Here is a 24,519-nt window from a genome sequence, read left to right as displayed (position 1 = left end):
CTTTTATAGTGGAGGTTCTAGAACTTCTGTCAAAGTAGAAGTCTAAATCAAAATACAAGCAACCATTAGAAGTCTAACTCAAAATACAAGCAACCATCAGATCTAAGATAAGATAATAGAAAATATGATAAGATAAGATAATGGGAATATGGAAAGAAACTACTAGATAAATAAAATCTATTTGTTATGGATTTAGGCTATCCATTATCCATAACATCTGTCTCCTCCTGGAAACGAAGCTTGTCCTCAAGTTCAAATGTAGAATATGCAGCATGAAAATAAATGATAGACTTCCATACATCTTTAACTCAGGACAACATTGCCAACTACCTACTACTTTTCAAACCCGAGTGTCTAAATCAAGGACAGCTTCACTTGAAACTAAATCAAATTCTTTTAAAACATAATCAAGTTCTTTTAAAACATAATCAAGTTCTTTTAAAACATAATCTACTACCCCCACTCTTATAGATTCTGAAATATAGGATGATAATGTATCATTTGTGCCATCGCACGGTGGAAAGTTGAGTTTGTCATTTTGGGGCACCATAGATATCTTTATCCTCTCATTCACTTGTTGACCAAAGTTTTGTTAGCTGCGATTCCATTTATCTTGATTTGGGTTCAACCCCTATTGAAGGTTTGAACTAGTTCAGAAATTTGCTGAGCTAAGTCATTCAAACGTGCATCAACTTGTTGCATGAAAGAATTTAGATTCTTTTCTAGATTTATTGGAACACCCATGAAGACAAGTTCTAATACTAAGTTGTTATGGTCTCAGATTGCGGATCACGTCATGGAATTATTGATAAGGAAGGAGCTCATTAGAAGGAGCTCGTAACACCTCAAAACTAAAAAGGAGAGAGAGTCTCAATCTCACAATTTTTAGAATAAATCTGCTTATTTTTATTGAATAAAATAAACTCTTTTATAGTGGAGGTTCTAGAACTTCTAATCAAAGTAGAAGTCTAAATCAAAATACAAACAACCATTAGATCTAGGATAAGATAATAGAAAATATGATAAAATAAGATAATGGAAATCTGAAAAGAAACTACTAGATAAATAAAATCTGTTTATTATGGATTTAGGTTATCCATTATCCATAACAGACTCTTGTGATTCAGTAGTTCAGATGGTGGATGATACTACCATTGTGACTCTAAGAGTGTTGCAAGCCCTCATTACATAAGTCAATATGCCATTGGAGGAAGCTGCGTGGGAAGACCAGTCTTTTATTCCAGCCCTGATCCCTGATTTTGCACCTTCTTAGGGGAAAAAGGTACTAATGGAGGGAGTATTGTCACATACGACAAGAATAGGTATAAGAAGAATAAGAAGTGAGAAAATGATGACAGTCATTAGCTAGAAGTTAAGCTGTTGAGTCTGTTGTAGTAGTTGTAATTAGCATGAAGAATGGTTAGAGCTGTTGAAAGTAGTTACAAGCAATTAGTAACTGCTATATAAAGGTAGTCGGTGCACTCTTGAGAAGCATTTTGGAATAATCAAGAATCCACTTCTTTTCAATCTATTCTTCTTCCTTACTTTCTCTCCATCTTCTTTAATTCTTCTAACATCACTCATGAACTAAGGGAGGAGATATTGAAATTACAAATATAGGTTGACCTCATTAATTTGCTCTTTTAGAACTTTAAATATGCTTCTTCTTTATCCAAATTTTTTTCTGAAATGAATCTCTCAGGCTTGGTATGCTTCCTATCTCTCACACACATGATTAAGGTATCAGTTGTATATACAGTCAAATACAGCTATATTTTATTTCAGTCCATCAAGCACTGGTCTGTACTGTTTGTAACTGTAGCGCTACTTTCTGATATAAAACAAGCACAAATCTACAACCATGCAAGTAGGTACAACAGATTTAGTATAGATATTTCCTCTATTGCATTGACTCTATCCTTGGACCCAATGTAATTGGTTTAGAGACAAAGAATATTTGTAAATTGATCCTTGAGCAAATTATAGGGATAACGTATGAAAAAAGTTAAGTTACCATGTCAGATATGTCCCCAGCACTTGAGCAGTCCAAGCAGGCAGCATAGCTTACTTTCTTTTTTTTTTTTTTTTTCTGTACTTACATATGATATTTGCTATAGTATTTACAGTCAAAGTCAACATTATACTTCTAATTTTCTATTTATCACTTCAAGTATGAGACCCCACCCCTTTCTCTCCCTTCCTCTTTTGTTTTTACCTATTTTCATATGATTTTGCTAGCACAGCAAAATATTGTACTTCTAATTTTCTACTTATTATTCCAGGTATGAGACTTTTAACATCTACAATAATGCACATAACAAGAGTCCTTGTAGAAGAAGTGATATCTACATCATCTATCCTCTCTATTTCATACATACCCTTTCCATTTTTTCGGAGGTACTAGCATTGGAAAATAAGGAATCAACATATGATTAACCTGCATTAGGAAAAAGGAAAATTTATATGAGTAGCAGCAGGTCAAGAGAAGAGACACATATCCAATATCAGATATTTGCACTATACTGATGGAAGTCATACATGGTAATAAATTCAAAAAGATTTAACAGTTGGAAACAAAGAATTGAGAACAACTAGACCATTTTTTATGCATTTGAACGAAAGAAAAGTATGCCACCAAAATTCACCTAAAGGACAACTAAAAGTGCAAATTAAATTTTATATAGCATTCTATAACCCCATATTTCTTCACAATAGAAGAGATATATCACTTACAGATCCATCAAGTCCACTGAGAATGAGGGGATCACATTCTATAACCCCATATTTCTTCCCAATCTTTTGCCTACAGGTACCAAAAAGTAAAACTTATCAAGACAGCTCACCAAAGAAGGTAAACATATCAACAGGAGGCAAGAGAAAATTATACTGTGAAATTGTGTCATTCAAATCAGAAATAAAATCACAAATTGCTATGCATAAAATCTAGGGGCTAATCATCACCTATCTAAATAGAATGATAGATATCATCTGCAGGGACGTAAGAATCAGATACTAACAAAATTTCAGCCGTTCCCTAGTGCAAAAAGAAGGCCCAAAAACTCACATTTTTTTAGTATGATTTATCAGCATACTGAACACCTGGATAAAAATAATTTTGTGAAAAAAATATGGGAAAAAAAAAAAGAAAGAAAGAAAATCGCACCCTGGATTATTTGTTATAGTTTTAAATCTGTGCCGAAATGCAGGTCGAACATCAGGTGGACTATCTGCTGACTGGTTAACTGGGGGTTGAACAAAAGCTGTTTCAGTTAACAGTTCTACAAGGCAACTTCCCAGCTGCACAATAATATTTTGCATCAAAAAAGAGAGAAAAAAGAAAGTATGATCTGAAATAAACAGAATAACTGGATCAGTTAGCCATTCTAAAATGAAGAAACATTAAACAAACCTTAGCCTGAGTATCTCGACCCCAAGGTTTCATTTCTTCATTTTTCACCAGCTTCTGCACCTCAGTAAGCCTTTTCCTTCTAATCAAATTATTAACACGTTTTCTAAGTATCTCCTTCTCTCTTCCCAGATTCTGTTGAGCATCAGTTGTTTTCTTATTTCTTTGGAAATTCTTGGTTTTTTCCAAGAAATTATGGATCCTAACCTGAGATTAAACATACTTATTAAAGTTAACAACTATAATTAAATTCAATGAATTTCTTATGACATTAAGATCTATTTTCATCTTATCAGTAGCTTTAAGTTTCCCCCTTGTATGAGTCCACTAGAACTTCCTACTGAGGGAATATGGGCTTTTATTACTACCTATTACAAATGAAAGAATTTGTTTCTTATTTAGTGTTAGTCAAATGCTAATAGCACAGGGTTTCTATTCCATACATACATACATACATACATATATATATATATATATATATAGATATATACATATATACATATATGTATATTAGTGTTAGTCAAATGCTAATAGCACAGGGTTTCTATTCCATACATACATACATACACACATACATATATATATATATATATATATATATATATATATATATATATATATATATAAAATAGCGTTTCTTAGACCTTTGATAATTGAAATTATTTGGTTTTACCCATATTTGTCTTCTCTCTCATGTACACATATAAACACAGGCAACTTTTCTTTTGCCTCTATCCTCAACTGTTTTTATTCTCCTTTGCTGCACAACTCTATCCTATGTCACTCTCTGAGTTTCCGTCCCTTTTTCCCATGGTTTATCTCCTTTGCAATTCTTCCTCCTTTCTTTTACTTCTGGAAAAAGTCCCACTTGGCCTTCTGTTTGTGTCCCGAATATCATTACTAATCCATCAACAAGAATCTAATTAATAGAGAATTAGATGATGTTGACCAATATACAGGGCATATATTGGATCATTTGGACAAGCTAATGATCAGGCAAAATCCATTAGTCACACAACGGAAACATCAACTGGACTCTAATACTCATGGTAATAGATGAGCGTCCAACCCAAGACTTCTGTTCTTTAATAATTGTCATTTTGACTAAAACTATCCAACTAGAAACATCATATTTACATAGGAACGGAGACATAAATGGTGAAAAAGTCTGTGAGGATTAAAAAATAGGTCTAGTCTATATGGCTCACTTCTATTACATAAATCACTTCTTTGAAGAAGGGCAAAAGGAGCTCAAAAAATGTTTGTTACAAAATTAGCATGCATTGTTTATACGCATTGGTATTTGGTAACACATAAACCAAGGATCAAGCAGATAATGTTGGTTTTCAAAATTGATAAGGGCACCAATGCATTAATGCACACCAAATCTACACCAACACACTCTTCTAGACCTTAACCTCAAATAAACGGGTCAGCTATGTAGATCTGTTTCCTCCGTTTCATTCAGTTTGTGGAAATAATAATGTTGATAAGTTTCAAAGGGGTCACCATTTACAGCCACTAAAACAACCTAAGCAGGATACAGTATACATGAGCGACAGCACACATGTATAATTTTGCTAAAAAATTGAACTAGTTTTACTACAAAATAAGGTGTAGAAGTCCAATAATGCATGTAATTCATATTCCTATCTAACTTTGAAATTACCTAGAATGAGTTCAGAAAAGAATTTCTGCAATTGCTCCCTGAGCATGTGCATTGCTTCCTTACAACTAACAACAATCTATGCATATTAACTACTCAAGCCTAGCTAACTAATCATACAGATAATTAGGTCATTTGCAATTCATAGAATTACGACAAACCTTCACTCAACGAAGTTAGAACCAAGAAATAGCATTTGTAACTCTCACCTCCTGCTCTACGGCCATACCAATTTTCACCGCAGCCTGGACAACTGGTATACACCCATCTTCATGACCAACCATTAACAGCCCCATCATCTTGTGCATGACGATCACTGCCATCTTATCTGCTGGCAGCAACTCAATATGGGGAGCAAATGCCGCCTTCTGTTTCTTCGACCTCTGCAGATTCTGCTCCTTCTTTATAGCCTCTTTCAAGGGCTCAAACCACCCCAAAAACAGTCCCTTGACATATGGCAAATTTGGTGCCAACTTCCTCTCGCACATTTCCCTCACTAAACTCCTATATTCTTCCGCCATTCTCTCCCACGCCTCAGTCTCTTGTCTAATTTGCCGCCGCCTAAGTAAATTATACTTTCTCTTCTCAATATCTTTGAACTCTACCTTCAATTCTCGATTAGCTATCTTATACAGTCCCTTGAAAAAAAGGGCAGAAATCCAGGGAGGATCTTCTATAAAAACTCTTTTAGACGATTCTGGACATATAATTTGGCGATTGTGGCTACTGGGTAATTCCAGTTTGATCAAATTTTCAAGATTTGGATGATTTCTCATGGAATTCTCGATGTCTTCGAGGATATGCTCCTCAGTAGCATCTTGTACGGGGTGAAAGGGGAGTAGATTACGAGGGAATTTGGGAATAAGAGGGAAAGAAAAGGAAGAAACTAGAGGAGTAGACAGAGAATGGTTGATTGGTACAGAGAGGAAATGGAGATTTTTGTAGGGTTTGTGAATTCTGATGATTTTGGAAGGTTTTGATGGCCAAGTTGGGGACTGAAATTGAGCTCTGTGGGTCATAGAGGCTGTGGAAGCCATTTTCGGTGGCGGAGTGGAGGAGATAAGGGTCTGAGCCAACTAGAGAGCGAAGACGGAGAGGCCAGAAGGGAAAACCTCTGTTAAACCCCAAGTAAGCTGCTACCAGTGGCCATTTTGAAGTTCCCTGTTTTGTCCCTTTTCTTGCGATAAGATATTTTTTTTAGTGAGTACACACATTTTTTCAAATTAAAAAAAAAAAAAAAAAAAAAAAAGTTAACGCATGAAAAAAATACACTATTTAAAAAAACTATATATATATTAAATATTTAATAACAAAATAGCTTTTTAATGAAAAAAGAAAGTTTTACCTCTACCATTAAAGTGAACTTATTGAATAAATATTTATTTTTAAAAACTAAATTACTATTTGGCTTCATATATTTAGATATTATATGATAATTAAATTTCATTTATTTTATGAAAAGAAAATAATTTTTTATATTTTTTAATATTTAGAATACTCAAAAAATTTAATTAATATTTTTTTGGTAAAAAATTTATTTAAAAAAATAACTTTATTTTTTAAAAATAAGATATTATTTTTTATATTTTAAGATTTTTATTAAGATTTATATATGAATTTGTTAATAAATTTTATTTTTTAAATTAAAATTAAATAATAAAAATAAATTATTTTTATAAATAAAGAAGGCTTAATATTAAAATGACCTAATATTTGGACGGTGAAGGAAAGAGAGGAGGTAAAGAGAAACCAAGGTCTTCCTGTGAGTTTCCTTGCTCGTGCTTTTGTTTGATAGTTGTTTTGTCTCCGTGGTGGAATTGTCTTTCTTTCTCGTTGGTATGAAGTGTTTTTGAATTGTCTGTATTTTCTTTTTTTTTTTTCCATCCACATATGCTCTTCATAGAAGAGGGCTTTGATTAATGATATATAATGGTTTTGTGGAGGTTTTGAATGTTTGGTACTTGTTTGCTTGAATTAGACATCGCCATGGCCATGTCCCGGTTCTAATTCGGAATCACCAGTTTAATCTCGGTTCTAATTCGGAATCCCCAATTTTAAATACTATTGAATATATATTTTATTAAATAAATAAATTATAAAATGTATTTATTTACATAATATAAAAAATAAAATAATATTATATTTAAATATAAATAATATTTCTTACAAATTAAAAATAAATTTAAACTTGATTATTTTATAATTTAATTTATTTATATATTAATTTTAAGTAATATAATTTTTTAAAATAATTTATTTAAAAAATAAAAAATCAAATTGAAATCAACCAATTTCGATGTTATTTCGATTCTAATTAAGTCCACTCTTTTAATTTAAAATTTCAATCGGTGATTAATTTACCTTCATACAATAAATTAATTTACCTTTATGCTGAATCCAAAAAATAAAATAAATCATGCAGAATCTAAATGTTGTAGTATAGTACATGTATTAAATTATAGTTTTCTCTTTTAATAATAAATATACTTATAAATTATTTATTCCTAATATACCAACTTTTTTTTTTTTTACAAGCGATGGTGACTAAGATCTCCTAGTCAATTGTGATAGATGCCACTTGGCTCTCTGGTTTTTGTTAGGGTATAAACCAATAAAATATCAGTGAAAATTACTATATTTAATTAATATTGTATATTTTAAATTTAATTAAAATTTATTATAAATTATATGAGGTCGTCTTAAATTTAATTATAATTATTTAAATAATATCGGAATTCATTTATTTTTATATGTTTTAATTAATAATTTATATAAAATATATTTTTTATTAATAATTTTTATTTTAAAAATTAATATTCTAAAAATATATTTGAATTCTAATTTTTAAATGAACACATATATAAAAAAATTTTAAATGTTATTGTAAAAATACATTATATATCAAATTACATATTTATGTAAATAGATTCGAGAATGATATCCAATACATAAAATTCAATTCAATTGATTCCATCCAAATTGATTATATATTATTCAAACACATTTTAATATAGTTCAATTAAATTAGTTACTCAAAAATATCCAACCAATTATCTTCTATAATCTTTAAGATAGATTTAAATGTTGGTTTTCTATTCTGATTCGAGTAAATTGTCATAATTTTGAATATTTTGTGTATGAAAGATGGTTATAGATTTGATTTATTAGATTTGAATATTGAATTTTTCTTGTATTCTGAATTCTTATTCTTAAACTTTTTTTTCCTTTTGTTTTATGGTATAATTCATTTTGTAAAAAAATAATTCCAATAAATTTGTACAAAATTATACAAGTTTTAAATTTTTTCAAATATTTTTTTTAATTAAAACAATTCTTTTATATAAAATAAGAAAATTATTTAAAAAAATCAATTGAATTGATTTTTTATAAAATTTTTTATTTCAATCGAAATTATTAAAAATTTTATAAAAATTAAAATTCAATTGAAATGAATTTTTTTCTAATAATTTTTTATTTGAAATAGAAGAATGAAACGTAAATAGAATCAAACCAAATAACCTTATTAAATTAATAAAACCTTAAGAAGAGTCTCGCCTCTCTCTTACTACCTACTAAATAATCCTAATTCTAAAATATGATAGATTGTGATTGTAGGTTTATCAACCTTCTGCAAGCAAAGCTTGAAAAGGTGGTAATAACAACTCTAGAATCTCCGGGCTTTCAATTAACAATGCTTTCACTTTAGAGAGGATAATAGTGTAATACCGAGCTAAACTCTAATGTGGAAATTCTAAATTTCTGACAGAATTTTCGTTAGAATCTGAAATCTTGAAATTAAAAAATTTAGAAGGTAGGTCTTTTATAAAATAAATTTTTAAGTAATTTAAAAATGTGTTAAAAATATTTTAGGAAGTTTTGAGGAGCACCCATTGTGGGTCGTGCACTATTAAAATTTTATGGAGAGTTACTGATGACAAGTTCATCTTGTTGTGATTTACCTGTGTTATGATGCATATATTGAGTATATATTTTATTAAATTGTCTTATACAACATTTCTGCTCACTAGAATCTAGTAGCTTATACCTTTTTTTTAACTCCAAGTTTGTAGGATTAGAGTTAGCATGGGAGGTCAGCAGTATTCTTTAGTATAGCTCATTTATGTAATAGTTTAGTTGTAGACATGTAATGTGTTATGGTTTAGAATTGTGCTTTGTCAAGTTTTCTTTTATGATCCCTTGTCAATGATCTTATTATGTAAAAATTTTAAATTTAAACTATATGTGGACCAAATTGTGATATATAATTATGACTATACTGAAGCATTTGATGATAGCTCTAGTGTAGATTTATGTTTTCAGTTATGAATGTATGCACATACCGAGTTTGGCTCATGTTATGATAATATTTTATGTATGTTTTTAAGATCTTGTGGGGGTTGTATAAGATATTATAGGATGTATAGTAGGCTTGCTATGGGCTCCGGCGACCTTAAGTCAATCTGAACCTTAGCGCCGGTAACAGTCCGACTTTTGGGTCATTACAGATTGGTATCGGAGCCTTTGGTTTATATGGTCGGACCTAGAGTGTTTGACTTATAGATGTTAGAGCGTAAGCATAAGTAAGAAAATACATGTCCACTAGGGATAGGATATAGATTTCTATATTGATGTATATATACTTATGAGTAATGTCATGACTATGTGCATGTGCATTAATAATGTGATATGTATGTTATGGGTTCATATGTATGTGTTTAATGCTGTTTTTCAAAAGGCAGAATGTGTGGCTCATGTTGATTTGCAGAATTGACCGGTGTCTACATGAAAATGAGAGTATAGATGCCCTTCCCCCTGCCGTTCCATCAAGAGTACAAGCAAGCAGAAGTAATAGAGGAGAAGCATCAAGGGATCTTAGAAGGTATTTTGATGTAAACAAAAGGAGGACAGATTTGGACAAGATGTCTGCAGATGTCAGAGAATGAGTAAGTGATGAATAAAGAATAGACAAAAGTTTGGATATTAGTTTTGAAAGAGAAGGTGCGGAAGAGTCTGAAGGAGGCACAAGAGGCACTCAGACCTCAAGATCCGTTTATCCACCTCAGCACCAGTTTTACCCACAGAGACTTAGGTATCCGATGGGAGGTTCATCGGATCACTCTAGCTATCACCCTTATCCCTCATACATGCGCTATCCTCCATATTACCCACCATACCCATCCTACCCCATGTTTTCACCTCCACCATATTACCAGAATCTAGTAAACCCTAACCTAAAGAGTGCACCACCACCATCTCCTCCCCCAGCAGAATTAATAATTCCTAAAATCCAACTACCTAGACTTAAGCCATCAGCAAAGAGCAAGGTAAATATGATAGATTACCTGAAGTTGGATGCTCCTAAGTATAAGGAGAGAGATAATCTGTTTAAGTATATTACAGCAATAAAGATGATAGCTAATAAGTTGAGAACCAGTGACAGCAGAGCAATCCAAATGGCAAGGTTCACTTTGAAAGTACAAAAAGGCTAAGGAGAGGTTTAAGAACTATATGGAACCAAAATTGGACCGTTTATCCTGGGAAAAATTTATGCAAATGAGTTTGCAAGATGAGTTTTTCTTGACAGTTCAAGAGAGTTGAAGGTGACGGGATTTGAGCAGCTAAGACAGATTGAAGAGATGATAAGTTGCAAAACTCACTGATGACCACTGGGTTTCTTCACCCCGGTCTAAGGCCAGGCCCATTAGGGCAGCTCATAATCTGAAGGCTTCTAGGCCCCCTCCAAGAACCAGGTCCAGTCCATTCTGTTCAAAGACCGGGCTCCAATCAGTTCCTTAAAATAGGCCAGCCTGCTCTTCTAGCCCAATGGATAGATTCCTTCTGGGCCTAATTGTAACCTCATCCTCCGGCCCAGCTCAGAACCAGGAAGGAGTTCAGCCCCTTCGCCTTGTGGGACCATCCGCATGCGCGCCCGGGGAGAATTAGGGGCCGTTACGCATGGGATAGAGATCTGATTCCCTCGTACGTCCGTATCAACGTAGCAAGGACAGGTGGTCCAATGATACACGTTCTGTTAACACGTCACTAGTAGATAAAAGGAAACATATAAAAGGAGAAATACTCTCCTCTAGGTCTAAACTTTTTCAGTTTTACAGAACCCATTGTAAAACTCTATTTTCTGGATCTCAGATCATCAATTGGCGCCGTCTGTGAGAACGAAGGAGATCTTTTCATTGCCGGAGTTCCACTCTCACAAATACCCACTGAGATCCATAATGGCTAACCACAACGAAAACAACGTCACTCCAAACGACCTGAACTCTGCCCAAGAGGGGCAGCAGTTCTCCTTTTCTAGTCCTACAACACCAAATAACCAAACACCTATTCCTTTCAATCCCTCGCCAAGCTTGGCAGGGAATGCTTCCACCGCTTCCTTGTCTAACCAGGACCTCCAAACTATGGCTCTTCAACTACAGAACACCGCCCACTGGTTGGGGCAAATAATGCAACAACGGGGCCTTAGCACCCCCGCAAACGTGTCGCCAGTGGTAGAAGAACCCCAGACCAACGAACCTCAGCCTACCTTCAACCACCCCAGAGCTGTCAGCCAAGAAACCGGAGACGGGAGGAGGAGAGCCGGAGAGAAGAAGAGCCTCTCCAAGAATTTGACTGGAAGTTGTATGTAGACGGGGCATCAAGCGCCGGGGGCAGTGGCGCCGGGATAATGCTTAAAGGACCTGGAGAGTTTAAGGTCTGCTACGCCCTATGCTTGGAATTCAAGGCCTCCAATAACGCGGCAGAGTATGAAGCTTTAATAAATGGGATGCTGGTGGCAATGGAGGTAGGGGTAACCGATCTCGAAGTGAATAGTGACTCCCAGCTGGTGATCAATCAGGTAACTGGGGTATATCAGGCCAGAGATCCAACCATGCAGGATTATTTAGCAAAGGTAAAAGCCATAGAAGCCGAACTCCAGGGTCGGGGAACCATCGTCAAATACCAAAGAATACCTCGAGAGAAAAATGAGGAAGCGGACCTGCTTAGTCGGTTGTCCTAGGAAGAATTAGAACAGCTCCCTGACGAAGTATACATACAGCATGTCAACACACCTGCTTTTAATAAAACAGCCACTGTGTTGCAGGTAGAACAAGACCAGACCTGGATGACCCCATACCTGGAATATCTGGAAAAAGGAAAGCTCCCTGAAGACAAGGATGAAGCAAGAAAGATAGCAGCTCGAGCCGCTAACTACCAAGCAGTAAGGGAGACATTATACAGAAGAGGGAAGTCCAGCCCCTAGCTCCGATGTGTAAGCCCGGAGGAGGCAATGAAGGTGATGGAAGAGATACACAGAGGAATATGCGGAGCTCACGAAGGAGCAGGAACACTGGCTAATAAAATATTCAGGCAAGGATACTACTGGCCCACTGTCAAAAAAGAGGTAGAAGAGTTCGTCCGGAAATGCGATGTATGCCAGAGGTTTGCTAACGCCATCAATATCCCGGCCACTCCTCAATCCAGCATATCCAGCCTGTGACCGTTCTCACAATGGGGAATAAACATCCTAGGGCCCTTTCCCAAGACCACGGGGCAGAGAAAATTCGTGGTGGTGGCTGTGGAGTACTTCTCAAAATGGCCAGAGGCGGAGGCAATTCCTACAATCACAGCCCGCCATATGATAGATTTCGTATGGGGGCACATCATCTGCAGATTTGGCATACCTAGGGTGCTCGTTTCAGACAACGGCAAGCAATTCGACTGCAGCGCCTTCAGAGCATTTACGGCCAACATGGGCATATGGCACAAGTTCTCCTCAGTGGCCCATCCTCAGACCAACGGCCAAACAGAGGTCACCAACAGAGCTATCCTCCAGGGATTGAAGAAACGGCTGGATGGGGCAAAGGCGAACTGGGCAGAAGAGCTCAACAGCATCCTGTGGGCACTCCAAACTACCCTCAGAACGTCCACTAAGGAAACGCCCTTTGCACTCGCTTTTGGCACAGAGGCCGTAGTCCCAGTCAAGCTGCAAATCCCCACTCATCGAGTCCAATTTGCTAACGAGAGCACTAACGATGACAAGTTGAGGAGCAACCTGGATGCCCTCGAAGAGGTTAGGGAGGAAGCCCAAGTCCGAACTGCCGCTTACCAAAAATGAGCAGCTCGCTACTACAACCAAAGGGTAAGGGAAAGAAGCCTAAAGGTGGGAGACCTAGCCCTGAGAAACCTGGAGGCTACGGGAAAGAGAGCGGCAGTAGGCAAGTTAGCACCGACCTGGGAGGGCCCCTTCAGAGTAGCAAAAGTGGTCAGGCCAGGAGTATACCGAATTGAAGATATGCAGGGAAACCCTGAGCCCCATGCCTGGAATATCCAGCACTTGAAAAGGTACTTCCCTTGAGGTATCGTCAAATACAAAAGACCTATTGCATCTTAAAAGCATGGTAATAAAATAGGCGATGCTTATCGTCTCAATTCATTATTTGTCTCTACTCACATTGCGTTCATGAAAGAAACAAAAGGGAAAAATGAAACATGCATAAATACCTAGGACCTCAGTTAGGCACAAAACTAGCTGAGATGACAAAGCGACAGTAAGGCCAATGAGCCTGAATCTTGCCCAAGACCTCAATTAGGCACAAAACCAGTTGAGATGACGAAGCGACAGTAAGGCCAATGAGCCTGAATCTTGCCCAAGACCTCAGTTAGGCACAAAACCGGCTGAGATGACGAAGCGACAGTAAGGCCAATGAGCCTGAATCTTGCGCAAGACCTCAAAAAGGAGCAAAAACGGCCAGCGGGATCAACAAGATCTCCCCGGAGCAAAAACAGCCAGGATCCGTAAGATCTCCTGGAGCAAAAACGGCCGGTGGGATCAACAAGATCTCCCCGGAGTAAAAACGGCCAGGATCCCATAAGATCTCCTGGAGCAAAAATGGCCGGCGAGATCAACAAGATCTCCCCGGAGCAAAAACGGCCAGGATCCCGTAAGATCTCCTGGAGCAAAAACGGCCGGCGGGATCACCAAGATCTCCTCAGAGCAAAAACGGGCAGGATCTCGTCAGATCTCCTGGAGCAAAAATGACCGAGATCCCTGCAACACAGCCCGTATGAGGCTCGTCAAGAAAGCAATAAGTTAAGTCTTAATTTCACAGTGAGGAAGAAGAAATTCCGAACTCCTGAGCTCGGCACACAGATAGCCCACCAGCTTATACAAAGAACAAAAAATCCGAGCTCCTTAATTCGCTGAATGAACAGACTCACGACGAAAGAAAGAGACCCAGCCCACAGCTCGGATTAGCTCACAGTAAAAAAAAAAAAAAAAACAACACTTAGCAAAAATGACCCTGGCAGAGCAAAATGACAAAAAGCTCAACTCACCACCCCAGTGGAACGTACAGCCCAGACCGCATCGACTAACAAAAGGTCACTTCCAGAGTGACCAGATATCCGAGCTCATAACCAAAAAGAAAGGCAAACGCGTCTAAAGTGAAGCTGCGCAGTTACAAATCAAAGTCCGAAGATTTACCCCCTCACCACTCATGCAATAAATGCCGAGGAGGTAAAGGGGCAACCCGAGGAAAAATCCAGTGGCATGAACAGATGAGACCACAGCTTCAGCACAGCAAATCAGAACTAAAAACAAGAAGGCCAGCCCTGCTTATCACCTTCAAAGGTACGTGATCTGACCTATTATTATTAAACAAAGGCTGTATGCCCGAGCTCATAATAACGAAGTAATAGGAGAAAAATGAGGATGTCCTTGCAAGAATCATAAGAACTTGTAGGTCGAGAGTCCAGTCCCATGTTAAAAACAGAGCTCATGGGTAAGGATAGTCCAGCCTGGAAAGAGCTTACAGATAAGAATGCCTTAGCAAAATAGATGAGTCTATAAACCAAAAGTTCAGTCAATTAATAGAATTTTAGTTCTGATGAGTTTGAAAGCAAAAAGAAGAAAACAAGCAAAATAAATAAAAATGAAATTTCATTCAAAGAAAAAGAAGAGTTACAGTCTAATCACCCACACTACTGAAGGAAAAACCGTCCTCAAAGGACTTACATGCCTAGGTACATTATCATCTACATCACTATCACTTACACTATTATTTTAGCTTTCAATGAATCCTTACAGTTTGGAAGATGAGCTTCACGAGTCTGTGGGATTCCCCTCTTCTTTTTTAGCTCGGCAGACTCCCTATACTCCTTTAGACGCTCCTTACATTCTAGCTGAACTCTGCCTCGATATTATAGGAGAACTGAACAAGTTGATACCCATGAGCATCTCTCACTGTTCCGTCATATGCTGTGTGTATATCACGCATGAAAAACATAAGTCTTCAAGTTAAAATCCCAGGAAGATCAGCCTTGTCGAACTGGTTACTGAATGAACAAAACATTCCACGGGAAAATTGGCGAGGCATCCTGAAGAGCAATGGAACAAGTGAATGTTGCAAACCTACACACATACTATGTTGGACTAATTTTAGCAGGTTACCCTGGCTTCCTAATTTAAACATAGCCGTTGATGCATTGTCCTCACTTGCATATTTGTAAGCCAAACTCCGAATATCACGGAACACATGTCTGAAAGTATCAATAGAAGCTCGGTTGAGTGCAGCAAATCTCTGTCCCTCATAGCACAAACGCCCTATATTGAAATCCTGACACGAGCCCGCCACGAGCCGCTTTATGTTACATCTGTGAACTGCATCTTGTATTCCATAATAAATCTCAGAAACCATGTTATTCCATGAGTTTGAGTCAGGAGCAGACGTCAGGGGCACCACGGGAACTTTCTCCTTCTTCCCGAGAGGAAGAAAGGCAGGCTTCGCTCCCATCAACCCGGAGTCCTCGCTCGGCCTTAAAGACCGAGGGGACCTAAGAGCTTGAACAGCTAGAGCGGCTGGGACTGACCTGTCGATACTTGGCAACATTGAAGATTCGGCACCTCGAAAGCTCAGCTCCGAAGCTCGGGCAGGAGCAGGAGAAGAAGGCCGGTTAGACAACCTAAACGATATGACTTCGGCCACTTGTTGGGTAAACCTCCCCGCCGATCGCCCTACTAGGAGGGCGTCTGGGGCAACGTTCAAGCTCCCCCTAGGCAGTGTAAGAGTTTTAGGGGGCTTAATCTGATCCATCCTCATCTTAGAAGCTGCAAAAAATCAAAAACCAGGGCAAGTCAGAATGACTCTCAATAAAAATCACAGAAGCAAGATTAAAACGGACCTCCACGAGAGATAAAACACCCTGTGAACGTAAAACCTACGCTCAGACAGACAGATTCTAAAGGAGACATGAAGAGAATGAAATTAGGGGTCAGCGTTTGAGGAGCAATCTCAAAACATTAGAAAATCCCGTGGAAGAAAGAAGTTAAGGGGGGAGATAAACCATACTCTTTCTATTTAACAGAGAAGACTAAGCTCACACCTTTCTAAAGATAGATTATACCAGAAGCATGCGAATCGGAAAGAAAGATCCTTCATACTGGTAAGGGTCCAGAAGCCGGCAGTAGGGACAATATCAAGATATACCCTAAGAATGTGGTTTTTATACTGGCCCGATGCTAGACTCTAGTCTAGCGATGCCAGGATCCTTAAAAGATATTCATGAAAAAGGAAGGAAAGCGTACCTGAAAAATAAAAGCAGGAAAGTGGAGATGGCAGTACGCACGAAGAATAGAGGAAAGCCAGAAATGGAAAAAGACAGAGGGGACTTGAAAGTCAAAATGACAAAAAGATGAAAAGGCGTTATGAAGGAAGCAGTACATAAACAGGCGCGGTCATAATGATTCTTGGGATTTACCCCCTCATCAGTTGAGGCAATAACTGATGAGAAGGTAAAGGGGCAATTGATGACCGCTGGGTTTCTTCACCCCGGTCTAAGGCCAGGCCCATTAGGGCAGCTCATAATCTGAAGGCTTCTAGGCCCCCTCCAAGAACCAGGTCCAGTCCATTCTGTTCAAAGACCGGGCTCCAATCAATTCCTTAAAACAGGCCAGCCTGCTCTTCTAGCCCAATGGATAGATTCCTTCTGGGCCTAATTGTAACCTCATCCTCCGGCCCAGCTCAGAACCAGGAAGGAGTTCAGCCCCTTCGCCTTGTGGGACCATTCGCATGCGCGCCCGGGGAGAATCAAGGGCCGTTACGCATGGGACAGAGATCTGATTCCCTCGTACGTCCGTATCAACGTAGCAGGGACAGATGGTCCAATGATACACGTTTTATTAACACATTACTAGTAGACAAAAGGAAACATATAAAAGGAGAAATACTCTCCTCTAGGTCTAAGCTTTTTCAGTTTTACAGAACCCATTGTAAAACCCTATTTTCTGGATCTCAGATCATCACTCACCATTTTTTTTCCATATTATATTCCATAATTTTGATATGATTTTGATATAAACAATTAATTTTTACTTGGATTTTAATTTTGGATAGGTTTTGAGCTGAAAATGAGAAAAGGAACCAAAAAAAGCTGTTTTAGAGTTTTTTTTTCTAACTGGAGGGTACAGTCTTGCCCAAGACTGTAGTCCAAGCTGACGGACAGACTCCAGAATTGTAGTTTTCTCCGGCTGTGCAGAGTTCAAATCAATTTCAGATAGATACAAATACAATCAGATCAGGATTAGGATAAGGGTCATTATAGGAGTAGTAGATTTATTCTACTTTTTCTTTTAAATTGTGAATAATTATCTTTTTGTTTGGAAAAAGTCTATATAAAGACTGCCCTAGAAATAAACAAATATCTCTCAACACATCTCATATCATCTTTTCTCCTCCTCTCTCTCTTTTTCGGCTCCTTTTTGGTCGAATTTTTCCCCTTCTTATTCTTTTATTTTCTGCAATTTTATTATGGTCCTTAGAGACTAAACTCTTTTATTCAGTTGAAAGTTAATTAAATTGAGGTTTATTCAAAGTTGCGAGATTTTATTCTTAATTTATCTTCATCTTATTTCTATTTTCAATTAATTTTTATTTTTGAGAAACACCACTTCTATTGTTGTCCTCTTAGAAATTCAAGAGACCTATTGAATTTTCTAGGAAGACAACATATTGCTAATTAATCCAAGTAAATACGTAATTGTTTAATTGGGTCAATACAAATAGCAATTAGCATATTCATTTATGTTAAGTAATTAATTGATTTGGTTTAAATAAATTTGCTTGCAATTATTGATCAAGTTTGGATTCTTCTCTCTTAAAACAGTTAATTAATTAAATCTATAAACTTGACGGGGTTATTAATTAACTAGGAATTAATTTAAGCGCTATGCGGATTAATTTAATCATAAGAAAGAATTGGTGGGATTCACTTGTTTGAATACTATAATCAAACAATAGATAATTAAATAAACTATCTTTTTAATCAATGATCAACTGCAAGACTTTCAATTTCGATTACCTTCATCTGAGTTTTCTTTATTAATTATTTGTTTCATAATTTCACTCGAATTATTTTATTTCCTCTTTAATCCTTCTTAAAATCAATTTTTCCAAACAACAATTTTCTTTTTCTCTCTTTTTGTTTTAAATTGTTCTTCTTATTCTACTTGCCATTCGTTTTAAACAACTTTAAGGTCTCTGTAGGATCGACACTCATTTACCCTATCTACAAATTATTTTAAAGCAAGAAAAAGGGAAATCAGTTTTAATTGACGGATTCGACGTCCGTCAAGAGATGAGTGTGGATGAGTACACAGACAAGTTTCTGAAGTTGCTATAGTATATGGGTCAGGCATGTATCATTGAGCAGAAGAAAGCTAGAAGGTATGCTATGAGACTCCGCTCTAGGTATTCCTCTTTGATCCTAGAAGCAGAACGAAAGAGTTTCCACACCATCATGGACACAGCTAGAAAGATGGAGGCTAGTTCCATCACTAAGGAAATAGTGAATAGTAGGTGGCAAAATCATCAGGTTCTGAGGCCCCGAGTACCAAAAAGTTTGACCTCTCTTCCTGAGTGTAGCCTCCACATGAAATACAAAGTGGAATAAGTCCACTAAGAAGACCAAGAAGAACAAGTTCTGGAACAGGTTGAAGTTTGGTCTGGGAATGGGCAGTGGTTCAAATTATAGTTCAGATAGTGTTAGATATATCAAATGTGGGAAGTCGCACAAAAGACCTTATCGGTTTGGGACTACAACTTATTACAGATGTGGATAGGAGGGACACATGGCACATGAGTATCCCAATGCAGCCAAGATGGCACAGTCCCAACAGACGATTTCTGGTAGTGTGACTCAGCCAGTAGTTTTAGCCACATCTCAAGGCAGAGGGTGAGGTAGAGGAAAAGGGGCAACCTCTTCTTCAGCAGGTTTCCAAGGAGAAGGTCCTTTAGCACCAGTACAGATCTTCACCATGACACAGTAGGAGGCCAACACATCAAACACAATGGTGTCAGGTACACTCACTATTGGGTGTTCTGATGTGTATTCTCTTATAGACCTTGGTGCCTCTCATTCTTTTATTTCCCTAAGGAAAGTAGACAAATTGGGTTTAATAGCTTCTAAGCTCGAGAGTCCTCTTTGGGTCAGTGGGCCCAAGTATGATTTGCCTTTGACAGAGTCAATTTGTCGATTTAATCTAGTTATAGTTGAGGACAAGTGCCTTCCAGTCGATCTTGTGGTTTTAGATTTGGTTGTTTAACGTCATTCTAAGGATGGATTGGCTCTCTACGGATAATGTTACCTTGGATTACAGAGGCAAGATAGTCAGGTTTAGAAGACAAGATGGATCAGAGATTGTCTTTCGAGGGGACAAGTCAAGTATGTCTAGGGGTTTGATATCTGCATTACAGGCTTATAGGTTGCTTAGGAGGAGTTGTTAGGGATTTCTTGCTCAAGCCAGAGAGTTTGACGGCCAGGTCAAGGAACCAACTTCAGTGACCATGGTTAGAGAGTTTCTTGATGTTTTCCTATAGGATTTGCCAAGTTTACCACCTAATAGGGAATAGAGTTTGAAAGTGAGGTGTTGCCAGGTACCAGACCCATCTCTATTCCTCTCTATATGATGACACCTGCCGAGTTGAAGGACTTAAAAGAATAGTTGCAATAGTTGGTGGATAAGGGTTTCATTTGACCTAGTACCTCGCCTCGGGGTGGCCTAGTGTTGTTTGTGAAAAAGAAGGATGGGCCCTTGAGACTTTGTATTGACTCTAAATAGTTGAACAAAGTCACTACCAAGAATAAGTATCTTTTACCCAGGATTGATGGTCTTTTTTACTACCTAGCAGGAGCCGGTTGTTTCTCTACGATAGATTTGAGATCTGGGTATACCAGTTGAGAATCACAAAAGAAGATGTGCCTAAGTTAGCTTTCAGGACCAGATATGGGCTTTATAAGTTCCTAGTAATGTCGTTTGCGTTGACTAATGCTGTAACGACCCGAAAATCGGACCGCCATCGGCGCTAGGATTCAGGTCGACTTAAGGTCGCTGAAACCCGTAGCAAGCCTGCTATACTCCCTGTGTACCTGTAAAATCCCATACATGATCATATATTTTCTGTGAAAATAAAAACTTTTCTCTGAACCAAGGCTCAACCTGTGCATGCACGATCTCTGTACTTCAGAACCTCTGACTAGAGCTTGCTCTAGATGGGTTAAACTCATACCTGTTAAGCCTGGTTTTTCACATGCTCATAAAACATTTATATAAACAGATCAAGTACATGAAAGATTTACAGTACACATAAGTCAAGCACAATTCTAACTCTATATACAACTAGTACATCTCTTGAATGTTACATGTCCATACTATACTATTACAGAACTCTTTCCTCTTCCTGTACTCTGCCGAACTTCCCCTGTACACTGATCCTGCAAGACTGGGGTTAAGGGAGTGGGATGAGCTACTATAGCCCAGTGAGTAGAACAATAAAATAGGTTAGTAAACATGCTCTTATGGAATGCATCACAACACAAGTAAATCACATCATCTCGGGTGATCATGTCCCCAATAGTCCCGACATCCTATCCTCATGCTAGGGCGTAGAATGGGCACCTGGTCTTCCTGTACACAACATCTGATACTTACCATATACCGTGCCAGGGCGTAGACTGGGCACCTGGTCTTTCTACCGTGCCAGGGCGTAGAATGGGCACCTGGTCTTACTCAGAGACTACTGGATCATCCACTTTCACTCACACAACACAATGATAGAATGCAATGCAACATATTCGTGATTTCTAATGCACTCAACCTAGTGTATAATCATGGTGCATGACATATGCATTTGATTTCTCAATTAAAAGAATTAAGTTTAGTTCCACTCACCTCTGACTATCTCTGAACTAACTCTGCAAACTCTAAAGCAGTACTCACTGCTGCTCTCTTTGGTTCCTCTGGTCTGTGCCTACACAGATGGACTCAAATGAGGGACCAAACTAACTCAAGAACAACTCTAAAAAACTCCCCAAGAATCCCCTTAGACACCCTAAAATAATCATGCAAAACATGCAAAGGAAGGCTGGACAGGGCACTTTCGGCGGCAGGTTTGGCGGCCGAAAGTCCCTTCCAGAGCCGAAACTCATGCACCTTCGGCGGTCGAATCTGTACTTTCGGCAGCCGAACCCTTTCGGGGGCAAGGTTCGGGGGCTGAAAGGCACTCCAGAGACGAAAGTCCCTAACCTTCGGTGGCACCTTCGGCGGCCGAAAACCCCCTCCAGAGCCGAAAGTCCAAACTTTTGGGGGCAAGCATAGGCAAGCTTAGGCAGCCAAAGCCACCTCCTCAGCACGTTCGGCGGCCGAACCTTCCTTCGCTGGGTTCTTCAGTCGGGCAGAACCATGCTCTGCCTCCTGCCAAACCCTTCCAATCTCACCCAAACACACAAACCACAATTTCTCAACACACATATACCCAAGTATATGCACAAAGGGGTCTAAAACTACCTTAAAACCCCAACAAACAACATAACACAACATCTAAACATGCTTTTATCCAAAAAACACCAAAAACACTCTATTTAACCTAATCATGCAACTCTACCCATAAACTCCATAAAACCTTCATAAATCATGAAAAGAAGCTCAGGATCTTCACTTACCTCTTGAAAACAAGAAGATGAACGATCCCAACGTGGAGATATGGAGCAACTCTCCTTCAAATTCTCCACACTTCAAAACTTGTGTTTTTAGCTCAAAACCTTCAAAATAACATTAAAATCAATCAAAACGTTGCAAGAGTTGATGAAAACATGAAGTATACCCAAGGAAAGCATGGTCTTACCTCTGTTTGTGAAAGGAAAAGCAAATCTTATCCTTTAACCGACTGAGGGCCTTTTATAGGTGGCTGGCCAGACCACCTTCGGCGGCCTAACATGAAACCAAAAGCCATGCATGTTCGGCGGCCGAACCTGACTTTTCTTCCTTGGTGCTTTTCTCTCAAAAAAATCATTTCCTTTACACTTTCACACTATAAAACAGTCTAAAATCCTTGAAAAAAATATAAATCTTACCCTTCTAGAGGATTCCGACATCCTGGATGCCACCGGAAGGTAGAATTCCGATGCCGGACTCTAGCCGGATATTACAAATGTCCTTGCAACATTCATGGATCTCATGAATAGAGTTTTCAAACCATTTCTAGATCACTTTGTGATTGTCTTTATTGATGATATCTTAGTGTATTCCAAGAATGCAGAAGAGCATGTCCATCATCTAAGAGAGTGTTGTAGACCTTGAGGGAGTATAGGTTATATGCAAGTTCTCAAAGTGTGAGTTTTGATTAAGGAGTATCTCTTTCTTAGGACATATAGTATCAAAAAATGGAATTGAGGTAAACCCTAAGAAAGTAGAAGCAGTAGCTAACTGGTCCAGACCCGCTACAATAACAAAAATCAAAAGCTTTTTGGGTTTGACAAGTTAGTATAGGAGATTCATTCAGGATTTCTCCAAAATAGTTCCTCCTATGACTAGGTTGACCTAGAAGAATAGAAGTTTATTTGGTTAGACCAGTATGAAGAGAGTTTTTAAGAGTTGAAGAAAAGGTGGACATCAACACCAATGTTAGCTGTGCCTACAAGTTTGAGAATTTCACAGTTTTCTGTAATGCATCCTGAGTGGGATTAGATTGTGTATTGATGCAGAGTGATAGGGTAATAGCTTATACTTCTAGACAGTTGAAGAAGCACATATTAAATTACCCTATACACGATCTAGAAATGACAGTTATGATCTTTACACTCAAGAAATGGAGGCACTGCCTAGATGGGGTGAAATGTGAGATCATCACAGATCATAAAAGCTTGCAATATATCTTGAGTCAAAGGGAGTTGAACTTGAGGCAGAGGAGATGGGTAGAGTTGCTTAGTAATTATGACTACAAAATTCAGTATCATCTGGGTAAAGCAAATATAGTGGTAGATGCTCTTAGCCGAAAATCACTTGGCAATTTATCTCATATCTTAGTAGAAAGGAAACCAGTGGTAAAAGAATTTTACAAGGGAGTCAATGAAGGCTTACAGTTAGAGTTGTCAGATACAGACACTACAAAAAAAATGTGAAATTGCGACCAAAATTAGCGACCAAATTTTTTTGTCGCTATATAGCTACTAATCAGCGACCATTCTGCAACTGAATGAATGAAATAATATTTTTATTTAACAAAAAGCTTAACGACCAATTTTTGGTCGTTAATTGGTCGCTATTTAGCGACCAAATATAAAATGGTCGCTAATTTAGCGGGAATTAATGGCGCGAGTTATTAGCGACCATATTTGCGACGAAATTGCGACAACTTTTTGGGCGGGGATATTTAGCGACCATATTTAGCGACTAAAATAATTAGTCGCTAAATAGCGACCAATCAGCAACCAATCCGCAACCATTTTATTTTTAAAATTTTAATTTAATTTTTAATTAAATTTTATTTTATTTAAAATTTTAAATTAAGTAATTTCAATTCGGTATATAAAACGACGTCGTTTTGACAATTTAAGGGATGCTCTAATCTAGGGATGTAAACGGGTAGGGTACCCGTGAAAATTAAACTACTCCGAACCCGATTTATATTAGTAATATCCGAACCCGTTCCGAACCCGATTAAAAATTAATTTAAACTATCCGAATTCGTTTCAAACCCGATTATTATTATCCGAATAAAACCCGAACCCGTTTAATCTTATATATTTTAATTAATAATTTATATAAAAAATATTTTTCATTAATAATTTTCATATAAAAAATATAATATTTCTAAAGAATATTTAAATTTAAATTTTTAAATAAAAATATATAAAAAAAATTTATAAATATTATTATAAAATATATTTTTTTATATTAGATTAATTATTTATATAAACGAATTCGGATAGTGGGTACCCTGTACATAAAATCCGAATCTGATCCGAACCTGCAACGGATATTATTTTTAAAACCCGAACCCGTCCCAAACCCGATTTTAACTACCCAAATCCGTCCTATTAGGGTTCGGTCGGATCGGATACCCGAAAATACCCGATCCGTTTACATCCCTACTCTAACCTAATTCCTAATCCTAAT

At 37.5% G+C, this 24,519-nt stretch overlaps 1 protein-coding gene across 5 annotated transcripts in view; it reads right to left on the bottom strand.

Annotated features, from left to right (window-relative positions):
- LOC110631205 (DNA-directed RNA polymerase 3B, chloroplastic) overlaps positions 1-6,231 on the bottom strand; it is a 28,226-nt gene extending 21,995 nt beyond the window's left edge. For 3 of the 5 annotated variants that reach the window (XR_006348441.1, XR_006348440.1, XM_043950259.1), the window contains exons 1-5: positions 5,282-6,231; positions 3,410-3,613; positions 3,164-3,297; positions 2,734-2,803; positions 2,379-2,437 (exon numbers count right to left, since the gene is read on the bottom strand). Coding sequence is in view for 3 of the 5 variants with exons in the window: in XM_043950259.1 (XP_043806194.1) it covers positions 2,379-2,437; positions 2,734-2,803; positions 3,164-3,297; positions 3,410-3,613; positions 5,282-6,109 (1,295 nt within the window). In the remaining 2 variants the exon portion in view is untranslated. The remainder of the gene's footprint in view (positions 1-2,378; positions 2,438-2,733; positions 2,804-3,163; positions 3,298-3,409; positions 3,614-5,281) is intronic. The other 2 variants (XM_021778948.2, XM_021778950.2) reach the window with 2 other exon arrangements.
- Between the last annotated feature and the right edge of the window lie 18,288 nt (positions 6,232-24,519).

This window comes from Manihot esculenta, chromosome 14 (genome assembly GCF_001659605.2).
Source record: "Manihot esculenta cultivar AM560-2 chromosome 14, M.esculenta_v8, whole genome shotgun sequence".
NCBI lineage: Eukaryota > Viridiplantae > Streptophyta > Magnoliopsida > Malpighiales > Euphorbiaceae > Manihot > Manihot esculenta.
Note: the sequence above shows the minus strand (reverse complement) of the source record. Positions and strands in the feature narration are given on the sequence as shown.